The sequence below is a fragment of the Canis lupus genome, chromosome 16 (assembly GCF_011100685.1).
Source record: "Canis lupus familiaris isolate Mischka breed German Shepherd chromosome 16, alternate assembly UU_Cfam_GSD_1.0, whole genome shotgun sequence".
In the NCBI taxonomy this organism is placed as follows: Eukaryota; Metazoa; Chordata; class Mammalia; order Carnivora; family Canidae; genus Canis; species Canis lupus.
Window position 1 is genome coordinate 20,529,637 of NC_049237.1, and position 17,797 is coordinate 20,547,433.

The 17,797-nt window shown below is 45.8% G+C and overlaps 1 protein-coding gene across 5 annotated transcripts in view; it reads left to right on the forward strand.

Annotated features, from left to right (window-relative positions):
* Positions 1-17,797, forward strand: part of DNAJB6 (DnaJ heat shock protein family (Hsp40) member B6) — a 73,785-nt gene that overhangs the window by 19,758 nt on the left and 36,230 nt on the right. For 4 of the 5 annotated variants that reach the window (XM_038559837.1, XM_038559841.1, XM_038559840.1 and 1 more), the window contains exons 2-5: positions 10,713-10,803; positions 13,851-13,960; positions 16,412-16,471; positions 17,213-17,323. In XM_038559837.1, the coding sequence (XP_038415765.1) occupies positions 10,739-10,803; positions 13,851-13,960; positions 16,412-16,471; positions 17,213-17,323 (346 nt within the window). In that variant the 5' untranslated portion in view covers positions 10,713-10,738. The remainder of the gene's footprint in view (positions 1-10,712; positions 10,804-13,850; positions 13,961-16,411; positions 16,472-17,212; positions 17,324-17,797) is intronic. The other variant, XM_038559839.1, reaches the window with a different exon arrangement.

Here is a 17,797-nt window from a genome sequence, read left to right on the forward strand (position 1 = left end):
ATTTATTTGAGACTGAGCATGAGCAGGGGGAGGGACAGAGGGAGAAGCGGGCTACCTGCTGAGCAGGGAGCCTCACAGGGGACTTGATCCTAGGACTCTAGGATCTTGACCTGAGCTGAAGGCAGAAGCTTCATGGCTTCATCACTGAGCCCTCCAGGTGCCCCCAGAATTCTTTAAAAAAGAATGTTGCTCTGCAATTACTTTGTTGCCATTGTAGTTTGTACAGGACATGTAGCATAGGAAATCCTTGATTCTTTTACTGGTATGTGTATTTTAAATGCATGGTAGTCATTCTGATGGTCAGATTCCCCTCTGGTCTGTGAGTTCTCCATCAATTTTGTTCTGAGGTCTTTTTGACCTGGTCCTACTTTCCTTTGACTTTTTTTCTTTTAACTTTAGAGTGAGTTGAGGTTTACAGCAGAGTCCTCAAGACAGTATGGGCATTTCCTTTTTACTTTTCATCTGACTTTCCTTAATCATGTAACTACAGTACTGTCCACTGAAACGAAGAGGTCAACATTGCTACAATACTGTTAACTCTGATCTCTATTCATACCCTGCCCGTAATCCACTAATGTCCCTTCCCTGCTCCACACACCAATCCCAGAGCCCAGGTAGTGTTTAGTTGCCATTTATTCTTAGTCACCTCAAGATGTTACAGTTCTAGTCTTTACTGTGGTTTTTGTTTTTTGTTTTTTATTTTTGTTTTTTTTTTTTGTGACCAGGCCTATAATTTTTGCTATCATTTGTACTTGAAGAGCTCAGTAGGATGTCTTAGGCTCGTCATGTCCTTTTCCTGCCCCAGAGTTAGTATTAGCCAGTGAAGTAAAGTCTCACTCCATGTAATCCCCAGTGGAGCTGACCATGTCCTTATAGCTGGTTATGTCCAGTGCTGGACACCATATTGTGTCTGCTCTGATAGCTCCTGTGTATTTATAGCTTACTTTGGCTGTGAGAGAAGAGGATATGATTAAGAGGCTCCAGCAGTAGGAGAGGCTGGTGCCATTAAAGATAGAGAAAAGTTGAAGGGGTTTGAGATAGCTGGCAGACACACCAGACAGAACTGTGGTTACTTTGTGTGGGTGTGTGTGTTGGGAGGTGGAGGGGGTGGATAGCAGTGATGAGGGGAGCAAAACTTTCCAGTTAACAGCGTGGAAGTGGGAGGCAGAATTTACTAGAGAATGACAAGGAGTAGGGTAGGGAGCATCCAGTGAAATTTGGTCCTGTTCTATTTGGGATGTCTGTCATAAGGCCAAGTAGCTATGTCAAGTAGTCATCTGTCTATTCATGTCTGAAGTGCCAAAGAGAGACCTAGGATTGGAGCTTATATTTGGGAATCATTGCGAAACAGATGGTATTTGCACAATAGGAGTGGATGAAAAGACATGAGTAGCAGAAGTTTTGAACCCTAGCTTCCCCACTCTGTGTTCACAAGGCTTGTTGGGAGAGCAAACCAGAACTGGGACAGGGCTGGAAAGCCTCTGTGTGCTGAGGGCTTTGGAGAGTCAAACTGCACGAGCTCTGAAAATGTCTGCTGGGTGTTAACGGGGAAAGATTTTTCTCTTGACCTTCCTAAGTGAGCTGCTAGTCGTGCTACTGGTGTTGGGCGGAGGTACCAACAGCCGCTTGCTGAAGGGACAGTGGAGCTGAGGCTTTGGACTCTCCGGATGATTGGTCTCATTCAGTTCATTTGCATTTTCTTTAAGGGGCAGCTTTCTTTTGGAGGGACAAATAGCTGTCATTCAATTGTTGTTTCCCAGGTCCTGTTAACTGCTGGGGTTCATGTGCTCTCCCTGTCCCAGTGACTGCCCTGAGGGATGTTAGGTAAAGTAACCAGGGCCTATACCACCTAGCAGGTTGAGGCCATGTCCCCACTCACATCTGCATGACTGCCTTGGCGATCCTGCTGCCACACTACCGTCCTCATTTGCACAAAAACCACCACATCAGTGCAAATAAAGAGAAACCGCCGAACTTGAATCCCAGCTTTGAAGCAGTACCAAGGACATCTTAGCAGTGGCATCTGACACACCAGATGACCTCTGACCACGTGTGGCTCTGGTGATGGTTCAGCTGTTACAGAGTGGGAGCCTAGTCTCATTCCATGTTGGGAACAGTGGATTGACAAGTCCTGTTCCTGCTGGCCACTCTCGGGGTGCCCCGCAGATGGTCGCAGCAGCAGCTGGAGCTTAGAGGGGATCGGGATCTGGCAGAGTTATTTACTCGCTCTTGGAAGTAGAGATGCTAGGGGCTGGCTGCTTCGTCTGCTCTTTCCGACTGCTCTTGCTGTGTTGTGGCTGGTGGTCAGGTTTTTACTTCCTGGAGGTGGATGCTTGCTGTGCTTCTTGGTCTTTTGGAGCTGGGAATTTTGAGCCTGAGCTTGGCTGCTGTCACTGGCCAACCGGTGTGCTTTTAATGTTGAAACTGCCAGAGAGGAAACTTTTAAAATTGGGTGCTCACTCCTATATTGTGTAACTGATTGCCTTTCAAACAAATACCTTATGTTTTATGTTGAACATGTTCAAACAGAACAGCAGAAGCTGTGTTTCAGTGAACAATGTTCTTGGTACATTCTCCAGTTAATACCGAGGGGCTCATGGCAGGCTGCCCCAAGGTGGGCCACCTTTTTTTTTTTTTTTTTTTAAAGGTGGGCCACTTTGGCATTACGTTATATTGGAGTCCTCAAAACCCAGCAGATGCGGGGGTGGTGGTGGTGGGGAAGCCCCCTGCCTCCCCCACTGTGGCCTAAATTTACATAGAAAAGGAGAGCCTGCATCAGGCTGAGCCGGTTAACAGGGACCCTCCCCCCTTTTTAAAATATTTTATTTATTCATGAGAGACACAGGCAGAGACATAGGCAGAGGGAGAGCAGGCTCCCTGTAGGGAGCCTGATGTGGGACTCGATTCCAGGACCCTGGGATCACGACCTGAGCCAAAGGTAGAGACTCAACCACTGAGCCACCCAGGTGCCCCAGGGACTCCCCTTCACCTAAGCAACTCCATGGGCACCGGCGACCTTGGGCTTCCAAACCTTTCTCTCCTCCTTGCTTGTCGCCTTCCTCCCCCTTGTGCCCTCAGACCTGCCCCTCTCCTGAGCTCCTACAAGCTTCCTGCTGCCTTACTAGTCTTTGGAATTTCCTACCCACACCTATGACAATGGATTTTCTCCTGTTGACCTGGCTCCTGTCTACATGGCTCTTAGGCCCTCCTAAAGGTCCATAGGGCAGAGGCAGCCTTTCCTCCCCCGCAATATCCTTTGTTACGTGTCTGGCATAGCTAATTGGGGTTTTCAGGTTAAGTCGCAGGAATTGCAAGAAAATAGTCACAATATAATTTTCTCTAATTTGTAATTTAAAAAAATTCTGGAAATCTATTTGAGAAAAGTACATATTTTGATGTTCTAAATGGCAAGTCAAGTTCAAGTCTGTTCTGAGTTCTTAACCTTCCAACCTCTAGAACTGTTACTGCTGTATTTGAGGTTATACTTTACCTTGTAATTTTTTTTTCGTTACGTGATCAAGTTGATATATTTCACCTAAACACATCCTAATTTCTTATATGAGATCTTTGGCCCAAGGGCTTTCTGAAAACCAGTTTTGTTTCCCCAGTCTTTTGTTTCTGGTTTTGTGATCATGTTTTCCATTTTTGTTCCATTGTTTTTGTAAGCATTCCAAAGCTTAGATGTTTAAGCTTTGCTTTGCCAAATGGGCACATGTTTGATAAAAATACACGGATTTTCTTTTCTTTTTTAAAATTTTTTCAATTTTATTTTTTAAAAAGATTTTATTTATTTATTCATGACAGAGAGAGGCAGAGACCTAGACAGAGGGAGAAGCAGGCTCCATGCAGGGAGCCCGACGTGGGACTCCATCCCGGGACTCCAGGGTCATGCCCTGGGCCAAAAGCAGGTGCTAAACCGCTGAGCCACCCAGGGATCCATCCCCTCTTTTCTTTTTTCTTTTCTTTTCTTTTTTTTTTTTTTAAGATTTTAAAATTTATTCATTTGAGAGACAGTGCAAGTAGGGGGAGCAGCAGAGGGAGAGGGAGAAGCAGACTCCCTGCTGAGCAGGGAGCCTGATGTGGGGCTCTATCCCAGGACCCTGAGATCCTGAGATAATGACCTGAGCCACCTAGGTGCCCCTGGATTTTCTTTTTAAAAAGTTTTTTAGGGATCCCTGGGTGGTGCAGCGGTTTGGCGCCTGCCTTTGGCCCAGGGCGCGATCCTGGAGACCCGGGATCGAATCCCACATCGGACTCCCGGTGCATGGAGCCTGCTTCTCCCTCTGCCTGTGTCTCTGCCTCTCTCTCTCTCTGTGACTATCATAAATAAATAAAAAATTAAAAAAAAAAATAAAAAGTTTTTTAATAAGAATTTTATTTTATTTTATTTTTTAAAGATTTATTTATTTATTCAGAGAGAGAGAGAGAGGGGCAGAGACACAGGCAGAGGGAGAAGCAGGCTCCATGCAGGGAGGCCAACGTGGGACTTGATCCCAGGTCCCTAGGATCACACCCTAGGCTGCAGGTGGAGCTAAACTGCTGCACCACCAGGGGTGCCCAGGAATTTTATTTTTTATTATTATTATTATTTTTTATTCATTTATGATAGAGAGAGAGGCAGAGACATAGGCAGAGGGAGAAGCAGGCTCCACGCACCGGGAGCCCGACGTGGGATTCGATCCCGGGTCTCCAGGATCGCACCCTGGGCCAAAGGCAGGTGCCAAACCGCTGCGCCACCCAGGGATCCCAGGAATTTTATTTTATTTATTTATTTTTTTTAGGAATTTTATTTTATTTATTTATTTTTTTTTAATTTTATTTATTTATGATAGTCACATACAGAGAGAGAGAGAGAGGCAGAGACACAGGCAGAGGGAGAAGCAGGCTCCATGCACCGGGAGCCTGACGTGGGATTCCATCCCGGGTCTCCAGGATCGCGCCCTGGGCCAAAGGCAGGCGCCAAACCGCTGCGCCACCCAGGGATCCCCTGGAATTTTATTTTTAAGTAATATCTACACCCAGTGTGGGACTCGAACTTAAGAGGTTGAGATCTGGGCAGCTGGGGTGGCTCAGCGGTTTGGCGCCTGCTGGGGTGGTCCCGCGTCGGGCTTCCCTCATGGAGCCTGCTTCTCCCTCTGCCTGTGTCTCTGCCTCTCTCTCCGTGTCTCTCATGAATGAATAAATAAATCTTAAAAAAAAAAAAAAAAAAGTCACATGCTCTACCGAATGAGCCAGCCAGCTGCCTCAAGAACGTGGATCTTCTTTTTCTTTCTTTTTTTCTTTTAAAATTTTATTTTTTTATTCATGAGAGAGCACAGAGACACAACACAGGCAGAGGGAGAAGGAGGCTTCCTGCAGGGATCCTGATGTGGGACTCAATCCCAGATTCTGGGATCACACGCTGAGCCAAAGGCAGACGCTCAACTGCAGAGCTTACTTACCCAGGTGTCCTGCATGTGTCTTTTTAAAAAAAACGTTTTTATTTAGGGTGCCTGGCTGGGTCAGTCTGTAGAGCATATGACTCAGGGTCGTGAGTTCGAGCCCCACGTTGGGGGTGGAGTTTACTTAAACTTCTGGCATGCCTGGCTCAGTTGGTTAAGCATCTGACTCTTGACTTTGGCTCAGGTCATGATCTCAGGGTTGTTGGATGGAGCCCTGTGGTCAGGCTCCATGTTGGGTGTGGATCCTGCTTGGGAGTCTGCCTGTATCTCTGTCCCCCCTCCCCCATAGAAAGGAGGAGGTTTTATTTATTTTATTTATTTTATTTATTTTTTATTCTATAAAAGGATTTTTTGTTTTTAAAGATTTTTATTTATTTATTTATTCATGAGAGACACACAGAGAGAGGGGCAGAGACACAGGTAGAGGGAGAAGCAGGCTCCAGGCAGGGAACCCGACATGGGACTCGATCCCGGGTTTCCAGGATCACTCCCTGGGCTGAAGGCGGCGCTAAACCCCTGAGCCACCCGGGCTGCCCAGAAGGTTTTCTTTATAAAAACAATATATAAATAACTTATAACATCTATAAAAACCTAATTTTATTTGTAAATCTTAACATCATTTATGTTTTACAAACCTAAAATGTACCCTGTTAACCATTTCTCAGTGCACTCATCAAAGGGCAGTCACAGTGTCGTGCCTCCAGTGCCACGTCTTCTCTCCTGCATCAGAACTCTGTACCCATTTCACGTTAGTTCCTCCTCCCCAGCCTCCATCCTGAAAGTTCTGTTTGCCTCGTAATGCTCTTTTCGTTCTGGATGTTTTGAGGCTGTGTTTATGGCAGTATTGCAATTTTATCCTTTCGAAGTTCTTGTTCCCAATAATCTCTTACCCCAGTGGATCCTTCCTAGAGTCCTGGTGCTGTGCGAACTTTCCTAGTGTCTGCCTTGTGCACCCTTCATGTCATGGGAGTTTGAATTTTTCTCTTGGAACAATGGAGATTTTAAAAGAATTCAGTGAAATTAAGGTGCACAGTGTATACCTTAAACTGTGGTATGTTTGGTTGTATCTTACTAAAACTTGAAAAACAAAATTCAATTTTAGGATGTCTTTGATTTTTTTTTTTGTTTACAGTTACTGTGTTTACTGAAGTATTTATTTTTTATTTTATTTTTTTTATTTTTATTTTTATTTTTTTACCTTTTTTTTTTTTTTACTGAAGTATTTAAACGAGTTAATATTTGTAGAACACTTAGAAGTTTTAGTCTATTGAGATGTGGTTGACTGGAGACATTCTGTATCACAGTATGGTCACCAGCCACTTTGTCACATCAGTTACCAGGTCTTCCTGTGCTGAGAACATGGTTTTTTTGTTTTTTGTTTTTTTGTTTTTTTTTTTTAATTTTTATTTATTCACGAGGGACACAGAGAGAGAGGCAGAGACATAAATGGAGGGAGAAGCAGGCTCCGTGCAGGGAGCCTGGTGTGGGACTTGATCCTGGGACTCTGGAATCACACCCTGGGCTGAAGGCAGATGCCCAACCACTGAGCCACCCAGGCATCTGGAGAACGTTTTTTAAGATGGAGTTTTCTGGCAGCCCTGAAGTATTCACCACAGTGTTGGCTCCAGAACAGAATCCTCACTGTGAGTCTGTGCCCCTCGAGCAGCATTTCCCCACTTGTCCCAGCCCCTGCCCCTCGTGGCCAGCACTCTGCTCTGTTTTTGTGAGCTGGGACTTGCCGGCTTCCATGGACCCCTGAGCTGCTCTGGGATGTGTTCCTTTCTATGCCTTCCATACTCCTGGGACGGGGGGCTTCTGTTGGCTCTCTCAGTGCCCCTCTGCTCTTGTTGCCCAAGCCACAGCGTGCGGCTCGGCTTGCCTCCCACAGAACCAGGGGACCCTGTGGAACCAAATGGTAGTTGGTCTTGAGAAGGAAGGAAACGCTGGTGGTGTTGACAACATGGGTGGACCTGGAGGGTGTTAGGCTAAGCAAAATAAGCCAGACACAAATAGTGCATGATCTTATGTGTGGAATCTACAAACGTTGAGCTCCCCAAGAAACATGGGTTGGGGAAGGGAAGCGGGGAGCTGTGTCTGTCAACAGGTATGGCCTTTAAGTTACAAGTACATTCTGGAGACTGTGGTGCAGCCTGGGTGGCTAGTAACCTGCCGAATGCTTGGCATTTGCTGACAGAGCTCTTCCTATCCTCACTTCTCAAAGGAAGTGGTATCTGTTTAAGGCGATGGGTATGTGAGTTCACTTGACTGTAATCACTTTACAGTGTCTGCATGTATCAGAACCTCCTGTTGTGCGCCTTACACAATTTGTCATACTTTAGTTCCAGCTGGGAGACAGAGTTGAGCATGCTGTGGGTTTGTCAGCTCTGGAGATGAGGAGCCAGGTTCAGCATCACGTGATCTTCGTCTCCTCTCTGCTCTCAGCCTGCTTGTCCTTAGAATTGTGTTTTACCTTCCGACTCTGTGTGCGAGCCTGTATGGCTTCCTCACGCCTCACTTCCACTACACCAACTCTCTTTAGCTCGATTTAATTTGTTTTTAAATTGCAGCGGCCAGGCTAATGATTTCATCCTTTGCAGAACAGATTTGACCTCCTCTCCAGTGTGGTTTCCACTGGTTACTGTGATTATTTTATGAATGCCTTTTTTTCTATGTTCCATTTCAAGCTCTTAGCTTCAGATTCTGGGAGGTGTTCTCACTCCTGCTGCTTTCCTGGTCAGCTCCTATTGAGCAGGGGTTGTGTTTTCTGCTGGGATCTGTGACTTAGCTTTTAAAGCTGTAGTGTGAGGTGCCCCTGTGTTTGCCTCATTATCTTGGGGTCACACTTGGTGGTTCTGCAGTGTGTGGAGCATCACAGGATAGTGAAGGGGAATCCTTTCTGCGCCTCTCTGAGCCCTAGGGCTTCACCGCCTGGGGGGGCCGTCACCTCTTTGTAGCAGGTTGGAGGCGGTTTCTCTCCTCCCCCTTTCTTGTAATTACAGCCCTTTGGGAGCCACAATATAAGGGTTGGGGCTGGATCTTCAGTGCAGCCACTCCTTCCGGTGCTTCAAAAGCAAATCCTGTCCTGCAAACACAGGCCTCCTTATCCCCCCACTCAGGATTACCACTTTTGGTGTCAACTCCATGGTTGTTTCTGGCACTTGAGCCGTCTCTTTCTGGCAGCTCAGCTTTCTTTCTTCTTCAACTATGTTTGTTGGATTTTAACATTTCTAGGTATGAGGGGGCAACTATTATATATCCTCCTGTGGCATTTTTCAGTTATTTCATGTGTTGAGCTCCTGGGCTAGTAGTGAGTAGATTTCATGTGCTGCTTCTATTTATTTTATTTTATTTTTTTTAAAGATTTTATTTACTCATGAGAGACACAGAGAGAGGCAGAGACACAGGCAGGGAGCCCGATGCGGGACTTGATCCAAGGACTCCAGGATCATGCCCTGATTTAAAGGCAGACGCTCAACCGCTGAGCCACCCAGGCATCCTTGCTTCTATTTATTTTTAGATTATTTATTAGAGTGAATATGAGTGAGGGGGAGGGGCAGAAGAAGGCCAAGCAGATTCTCTGCTGAGCTGGCTGAAGAGGAAGTGGAAGCAGGGCTCAACCCCACGACCCTGAGCTCATGATCTGAGCCAAAACCAAGAAACTCAAGAGTCAGGATACTCAACTGGCTGAGCCACCCAGGCGCTACTTTCTGACCCTTTAAATACAGTTTCTCTGTAATTGCTTGACTTGTACATGTCCGTTATGTAATACCAGGTACTTTTTTTTGCTATGAGTTGCTTCCCAAACATTGGACACAATTGTGTATGCATCTTGTTTTGAGCAGTGGGAGTAATTGCTAGTTGACCTCGTTCAGCCTCAGGAAGACTAACTGCAGATACTCGCTTGGAGTCAGAATGTCTCTGAAGTCTGATAGTACAGTTTCTGGGGATAGTACAGTTTCTGGGGATGTTTCTGGGGAGCCCAGCTTCTCTTGTGGGCAGGGTAGCCTGACTGTAGGGCCTGTTTTCCTGGGTGATGGTAGCGTGACCATCAGAGAGGATAGGCCTGTTCTTGGTAGGTGTCTGGTCAGTGGTTGAATGAATTGCTTTAGTCAGAGTTAAAGAAGTAAGCTCATTAGCTTTCACTTAGAGGCAGCATGTCCTTGGTTTCTGGGCTCCAGGGCCCAGCCCTGTTAGAGGTGGCACAGGCAGAGCCGACTGTCACTCTCCTGCCCTGTGAAGTGATGTGGATAACTGTGAGGCCAATCTCTGCTGTTAGTTTGCCACCGAAGGCGTGATCTGTATGGATGCCTTTTTTTTTTTTTTTTTTTTTTAGATTTTATTTATTTATTCATGTGAGGGAGAAGCAGGCTCCACACAGGGAGCCTGATGTGGGACTCGATCCCTGGTCTCCAGGATCACACCCCGGGCTGTAGGCGGTGCTAAATCGCTGCACCACCAGGGTTGCCCGCCTTTTTTTTTTTTTTTTTTTTTAAAGGATTTTATTTATTTGAGAAAGCATGAGTAGGAGAAGGAGCAGAGGAGGAGGGAGAAACAGGCTCCCCGCTTAACAGGGGGCCCAATGTGGGGCTTGATCCCAGGACCCCGAGATCATGACCTGAGCTGAAAGCACATGCTTTTCTCACTGAGCCACCCAAGCACCCTGTAAGGCTACCTTCTAATTAGTGTTGACAACAGGGCAGCAATCTATGTGTGTGGTGGATGGCTGGAACTTGGAAGCCAGGGGATAAAGCTGTGTTGTCAGACATTTTCTTTTTCTTTCCCTGGGACTTTGGGATGGGGGGTTACTGTAGCTCATCCCCAGTCTTTGTGTGGGTCCCATATCGCTGAGACAATGTGTTCATTCTGGTGGCTGTGCAGTCTTGCCCAATGGCTGGCTTGGGAATGCACTGAATGAAGGAGGTAACCAAAGCTCCCTGAGCACAGCTCTTGTCAGGAAAACAAGATACTCACACAGGGCCTGTCAGCTGGTGGTCAAGTGGGCCCTGAGTGTCTGCCTCAGAGTCCTCTGTTTTAGTTTAGGCAGCTATTATTAGGCTATTTCAGGGTTTTTTATTATATATCTAGAAGGGTCTTAGGGCACAAGTCTTGGAATCTGTTCCCAGACAAGGGCCCAGTCTGACAGGCTAGTGGTTAGTGCTCAGGTGAGGTGACGTCTTCCCTCCAGCCCCCCCCAACCCCACGGAGTTCCTTCCCCCCACAATGAACCCAGCCTTGGCAGTCCTGTCATTGACCATGGATTTCTAATTGCAGGACTCACTCCAACAGCCTGTTGAAACATGGTGGATTACTATGAAGTTCTAGGCGTGCAGAGACATGCCTCAGCTGAGGATATTAAAAAGGCGTAAGTAATCATATTTATGAAATAATAAATCCGTTTTGCACTGGTACTTGGGTATTGTAACTTTTTATCTATCGAAATGGACCATGTAGTATAACACTCTTTCAATGCTGCTGTGTAATTTTACCTCCAGACAGAGTAGTTAACAAATTAACTCTTGCTTTCTGGGACCTAGGCCATCCTGTCACTTGTCATTGAGGAATAAGAAGGTTGCCTGGTTTCCTGTTACTTTGCCTTGGGACATGGATTCTGTTGGCCGCTTATAGTAGATCAGACTTACTGAGGATGTGAGATAATCCTGGAGAACTCTGACATTGGATTTTTGGAATGGAGTTGAGTTGGCACCTGGCACTCTTAAGAGTATGGTGTTATAACCACCTTGGTGTAGTTGCTTTAAAAAATCCTTGTCATGTGGTCCCTGACTGTACCACTAGAACCCATCTGGTCCATGGTATGGTTTGTCAGCCTTACCCATCCATGCCTTTGTGACCAGGCCTGGCGCCTGTACAGGGCAAGGCTGAGGGCACAGGTGGCCAAGGTGAACTGGATTTAATTCATTTGACCTTCATGTGTAGCAAGAAATGTTATGAAACAGATTTTAGCTTGGAGAGACTAATAAAACTCAGCTTGGAATAATTTCAATTTGTTATAGGAACCAACATTTTTATTTATTAAAAAAATGTTTTTTTAAAGATTTTATTTATTTATTCATGAGAGAGAGAGAGAGGCAGAGACACAGGCAGAGGGAGAAGCAGGCTCCCTGCAGGGAGCCCAATGTGGGACTCCATCCCAGGACCCTGGGGTCACGCCCTGAGCCGAAGGCAGATGCTCAACCGCTGAGCCATCCAGGCGTCCCAAACATTTTTATTAATACACAAGTCTATACTATTAGACTTCATAGATCTCAGATGGAAATTAAGGGTTTTTATTTGAAGATTTATTTATTTGGTAGCAAGCAAGAGTGAGAGAGCCTGTATGCAGGGAGGGGGGAGAGGGACAGGCAGAGCCCAATACGGGGCTTGGTCCTGTGACCCTGGGATCATGACCTGAGCCAAAATGGAGAGCAGATGCTTAACTGAGCCAACCAGGTATCCCACATTTGAGGGGTTTGAATCAAATATTTCATTGAAAAATGCTAAAGATAGCAGCCTGACTGCTACAGCCAGCCTACCTGAAGCTGTTTGCAGAATATCCTTGTGTTAAACCTCAGCCAGGAAATTCAAGTAGGTGGGCCCCCAGGAAGTGCCTTTGGGCTGTCACCAGTGGGCCTTGGGGCTTCTCACTTCTGTTAACAGTTCTGCTCACAGCTCGTGGGCAACAGTGGCTAGTTGGAAATAATCGTATTCTTCCTGAATAGTATGTCCACAGTATTTTTATTTTTATTAACCACTGGAAAAACATGCCTTTGTTACTCTAAACACAGAAAGTAGTTGGTTTAGTTACCTATGAGAATAGGGGTCGATCAGCGTCTTCAGGATGCTTTGAAGTATGAACTTAGGAAATGCTATTTCCTGTAAATAGAGTAAGGGTTTCCCATTAAGTGTGCAGTTAAATTAATACTAACTTAGGCTGGATTTAGCCTTATTTATTTTTATTTTTATTTTTAAAAAAATTTTTATTTATTTATGATAGTCCCAGAGAGAGAGAGAGAGGCAGAGACACAGGCAGAGGGAGAAGCAGGCTCCATGCACCGGGAGCCTGATGTGGGATTCGATCCCGGGTCTCCAGGATCGCGCCCTGGGCCAAAGGCAGGCGCCAAACCGCTGCGCCACCCAGGGATCCCCCCTTATTTATTTTTAATGAGCAGAACTGCACCTGTGAGTGGTGCATGTTTTTAGTCCATTTTGTGGATTCTAGGCTTTGTTCATGCGTAGTGACCAGAAAAGCTTCTATTGGAGGAGTAACTGTGTGTGGCTGCTCTCTCTCACCATTTCTCCTGAGGAACCTACAATCTTACCTGGCTCTGTGTCCCAGGCCCTGTGCTTTTCCTCGCTCCACGGGTTAGCCTGCCTGCGTTGGTGCTCAAGTACTGCTGTGAAGTCACACTTCAGTCCAGAGGCTGATGCTAAAAGACATCCGATACTCTTCCCATTTCATGGATTGTGCCTGGAATCCAAAGAAGATTGAGTAGTCTTTCATAAAACCTGTACAGATAAAGCTACCCTGGATTCTGCTACATTCTTTGTTTTCAAAGAGCACACTAGTGCAAATGAACCGTTCTTTCTCCTTGGTCTTTTACATGGTCTGTCAATTTTTGCCCAGGATCTGTTGCATTTCAGGGGTTTTGGTCTGCTTATTGCATGTTGAGGTCCATGGTGATAGAAAGATAAAATATTGTTTTAGTGTTGTAGAGTCCAGTGTTAACCAGATTTTAAGAAGTTCAAGCCAAGGTTTTTGATTAAAATGTTAAATTGAACCACAACAGCCTTATGTTAACAACTTGCAGGTGTGAGGAGGACTGCCTGGTTCCTCATGTTAGCTTTTGCAGGGCCTACCCCTCCCCCGCTAGCCCGCCCCCACCTCATATCATATGTGGTGCTGATGTTTAGTTAAGTAGAAGAGATTTTTTTTATCGTATTTAAAAAGGATTTTTTTAAAAAAATAAATCCCTGTAATTGTTACTGTTAATTGGAGGCTTCAGTGAGTCTTGAGCACAGAACGGGGTGGCTTTGTAAATGGAGCTGCTACAGCCCACCCCTGCCATACTGCTGTGGGAGGCGACAGGCTGGGGACCAGGGCTGTGGTGCTGGACCCTTGGCCCCTTACCAAGGCTGCCTTCTGCCTCTGCTCTCTCAGCTGCACGACCAGGAGTTCACCTGCACACATTGATCCTCAAATGTTGCCATGTTTTTGTATCTCTCAGTTTTGTATTGTGCTGTGTGGATTTTAGAACTTCTTTGTCTTGTGGTGGGGGAAAGGGAGATTTTACTCCTGAATTGACCCTCATCGCACAGGTTTATGAACCTCGTGATGTTTCATAGCCGTTGGATTTCTGCACATGGAAGTGACCTGCACGTGGAAGTGACCAGTGCCCTTTTACTCTTTCCAAGGTACCGGAAACTGGCCCTAAAGTGGCATCCAGATAAAAACCCTGAAAATAAAGAAGAAGCAGAGAGGAAATTCAAGCAAGTAGCTGAGGCGTATGAGGTGTTATCAGATGGTGAGTTAACCTACCCAGAGCTCGGACTCTCCCCAGGGCTTAGTGGAGTATGGATTTGGCTAATTGAGGTTTGGGCATGGAGAAAAGTTTCTTTCCTTGTGAAGCTTTGACCCATGTCCCTGGCAGATCCTTGATACAGTTACCCGTGAGTGCTGTGGGTACCCTGCTTCTATCAGTTTCTTTCAGGATGGCTGTTTTAAACAGTTACTGACACTGATCTGAGGACTGACAGGATGGATCAGAGTGTAGGACTCCATCTGGGTCATTGCGTCTCCAGACTTTGAGGTGTTGCTTCCCTCGCCCCTGGGTCTAGAGCATAGATACTGGAAAGTGTAGGCTTTTGAAAAGTCCGATCCATTAGCCTGGTTTCACAAATCAAGTGGAAGGTGAGCTGTTAGATTCAATCAGCAGGTCCTTGGTGAAGAAAAGTGTGTGTGGGCCCTGGGTTTGGGAGAGCAGTGTGGAGGTTTGTTAGAAGACTGGAAATGTACTGACATTGCTTTGCCAGGAAGGAGCACTGAATGACCTGGTGTGAGTCAAGGCAGGGTACCCAGAAGGTTGGAGTAGGGTTCACTGGCTGCAGGGCATCAGTGCTTCCTTCAAGTGTATCCACAGGGGGTCAGGGTCACCAGTGAGGTTTACTGGCTGCAGGGCGTGGGTGCTTCCTCCAAGTATATCCTTCTGGCAGGATCGTCAGTGAGAGGCAGTTCTGAGTTTAGAGGAAATCTGTTTAACCGCCACTTGCCTTCCACTGCTGCTAATAACACGTGGAGCATCTTTATTTGTGAATACGTCTCTTCTTCTATTTTAAAGAAAGTCCCAGATGTTTTATTTCATGAGCAGCTTGTTATTAGGAAACACATAGACACTGATAATTGCAGTCTTTTAAAAATGTGGCATTTAAGATCTTAAACTGATAGCGGGTTTATCTTCTTTTAAGATTTAAAAAATTTAGGGATGCTTGGGTGGCTCAGCAGTTTATTTAGTGCCTGCCTTTGGCCCAAGGGTGTGATCCTGGGGTTCTGGGATGGAGTCCCACATCAGGCTCCCTGCGTGGAGCCTGCTTCTTCCTCTGCCTGTGTCTCTGCCTTTCTTTCTCTGTGTCTCTCATGAATAAATAAAATCTTTAAATTAAAAAAATTAAAGATATTTGAGGGAGCATGAGCAGAGGTGGGGGACAGGGAGAGTGGACTTCCTGCTCAGCAGGGAGCCTGATGCAGGGCTGGATCCCTCCACCCTGGGATCATGACCTGAGCTGAAGGCAGATGCTCAACTGCCGAGTCCCCCAGGCACCCTGATTGCAGCTTCTGAACAGACTGAGTTGGAGCACTATGGGATCTCCGTGTCATTATTGTCTTGTTTGGTCCTTGTTTGTGCTGATCAACACTTCTGGATTTGTGGATTCACAGACCAGGAATGATTAAAAACAATGGAGGAGGAAACCTAAACTGTTTTTGTTATTTTAGTCAGCTGATTCTCTATTTTTAGGTTGAACCCAGACTTGATTTTTGTCAGGAAGAGAACATTTAAATTCTCATAAAGACGCTGTTGTTTCCTCCTACTCCCCTTTTCTGAGGGAGAGTGTATTTTCATGTCTCTTATGCAGCCTCCAGCATAGGTGTTACCTTCACAGGTGTGCTTACCATTCTTACTAGCGCTCTGGTTACCCCGAACTGACTTTCAGTGGTTTGTATACCTGTTTTCCCCTATAACTCTTGTTATTTTACCACACAGTAAAATAAATAATACTTTGGGGGGAAGTATCAAAAAAAGGTGTCTGTCTCTAAGCGCTGCAGTTGCAGTTCTTTGTTTTAGAAGGTAGAGAGTCAAGAGGACAGAGGACAGTAGAGCATCTTCAAGGCTTGGTTGGGCTGTTGCTCTTCCAAGGGGATTAAGCCTGCGGGATTGGGGTTGGCTCTTCATCTGGCTTTTACAAGTACCACGTGCTAACGGATTGCACCACTGGAGCACCTGTCATCTGGCTTTTAAGTACATCTGTTTCCTGCCCTACCAAGGCCCCATCCTGTCCACTGTGTGCCGCAGATCTTAGTCCCCCTCCAAATGGACTTGGTTGTAAGACGGTATACTTCGAGAGTTGGAATAGTTTTATAACTTACGTGATTTTAATGTATGTGTGAGCCACATCTCTGCATAGTAGGCTGAAAGTACTTTTTTATTTTATTTTATTTTTTTATTTTATTTTTTATTTTTTAGAAGCACTTTTTTATAATCACATTTTAAACTTCACACTATTTAAAAATTTTTCTGAGTTTGTAAGGAGATATATTTTGTTTTTTTCTTCCCCCTTTTTGTGTAAAGTAAGGGAGGCCTAACTACTTAACACTGAAACCTTGAAAACTGCATTGGTTTCTTGGTTTATAGCTTTGGAAATATGTGAATTCTGAGGGAAAAAGACCTTGGTCTTATGCTCTCTCCTTTTTAAATTTATAGCAAAAAAACGGGACATCTATGACAGATACGGCAAAGAAGGACTAAATGGTGGAGGTGGAGGTACGTAAAAGTTGACTTTTCTCTTGGCTTTGTAGTGAGCAAAGGAGGCCATCTGGCCACCGGAGGTCTTGGTCTCCACAAGGGGTTGGACATTGCATTTTCCTTGCATCGGGTGTGTTCACCATGTGACAGGGTGTCACACCAACGGAAGGGGAAGACTGGCCGCATGTAGCGGCCGCATGTGTGCTGACCTCCCTTCTGTAGCCCTGGATGCCGCTACAGCGCTGCTCCAACGCACTGAGTTTGTGCACCCACATCACTTACCTGACCCTGTGTCAAAATGTTCTCAGGGTGTAACAAACACACATACCCACAGACCTGCTGCCTGTGGTGGCGGCCTCACACAGGTGCATGTGTCAGGAGATGTCCCATGATGGCCCGCACCCTCAGCCCCACAGCGGGCCTTGGGAGGTCAGTGCTGCAGATTAAGCACAGACCCGGGTGATGAGTGCAAGTGAATGTTTCTATGTTTGGTGTGCATGATGCTTCCTGACAGAAGAGAAAACCACGTTATCCGTGTGCAGGTGGCAGTTGTAGAGATGGTGCGAAAGTGCTGGTGGCCATGCTGCTCTGACCTCCCCATCAGCCACTGGCAGTTTTTGTGTGGCAAAACAGATCCATGAATGGATGAGCCATTTTCTTTTACATTAAGGTCCCAATTTTATAGAATGTTCTGTAGATAAGTAACTGCATACTAAACACCAGAATTCATAAACTAAAAGTTGTGTTTGTATCATGTAGGTGGACTTCATTTTGACACTCCATTTGAGTTTGGCTTCACATTCCGTAACCCAGATGATGTCTTCAGGGAATTTTTTGGTGGAAGGGACCCGTTTTCCTTTGACTTCTTTGGTAAGTTCATTGTTCCTTTGGCGTGTCCATGACTCTGATGAGATGGATAGCCTTTTCTGTTCCATCATCATGGCACCGTATTTGCCTTTGTTTAAGCAGTGTGGGTTTCTAACATCCTGTTCCTCCTCTCTGGAAGATGATTCTCAATACCATGCGCATTGCAATAATAAAGGTTTGAACATACTCATTTTCTTCACTATGTATGGCCCTAATTAACTGCCGTTTTTCCCCTCAGACAATGGTAAGGATGCAGATGCTGGGGCCTTGGAAGTGCCGTTGGCTGTTGAGCATGGAATTGTGTGTGAATTTGCCCCGAGTTGCTCTGGGGAGTCACTGGGTATTGTAGCAGATCTTGTTCAGAGGACACTGGCTCTTTCCTCCCACTGTGGTATGTTGTGACTGTTGAGTTCACAGTTTGTGTGAAAAGACGTCTTTAGAACAAGGCAGCATAGATACTCTTTGCCAAGAGTAGTT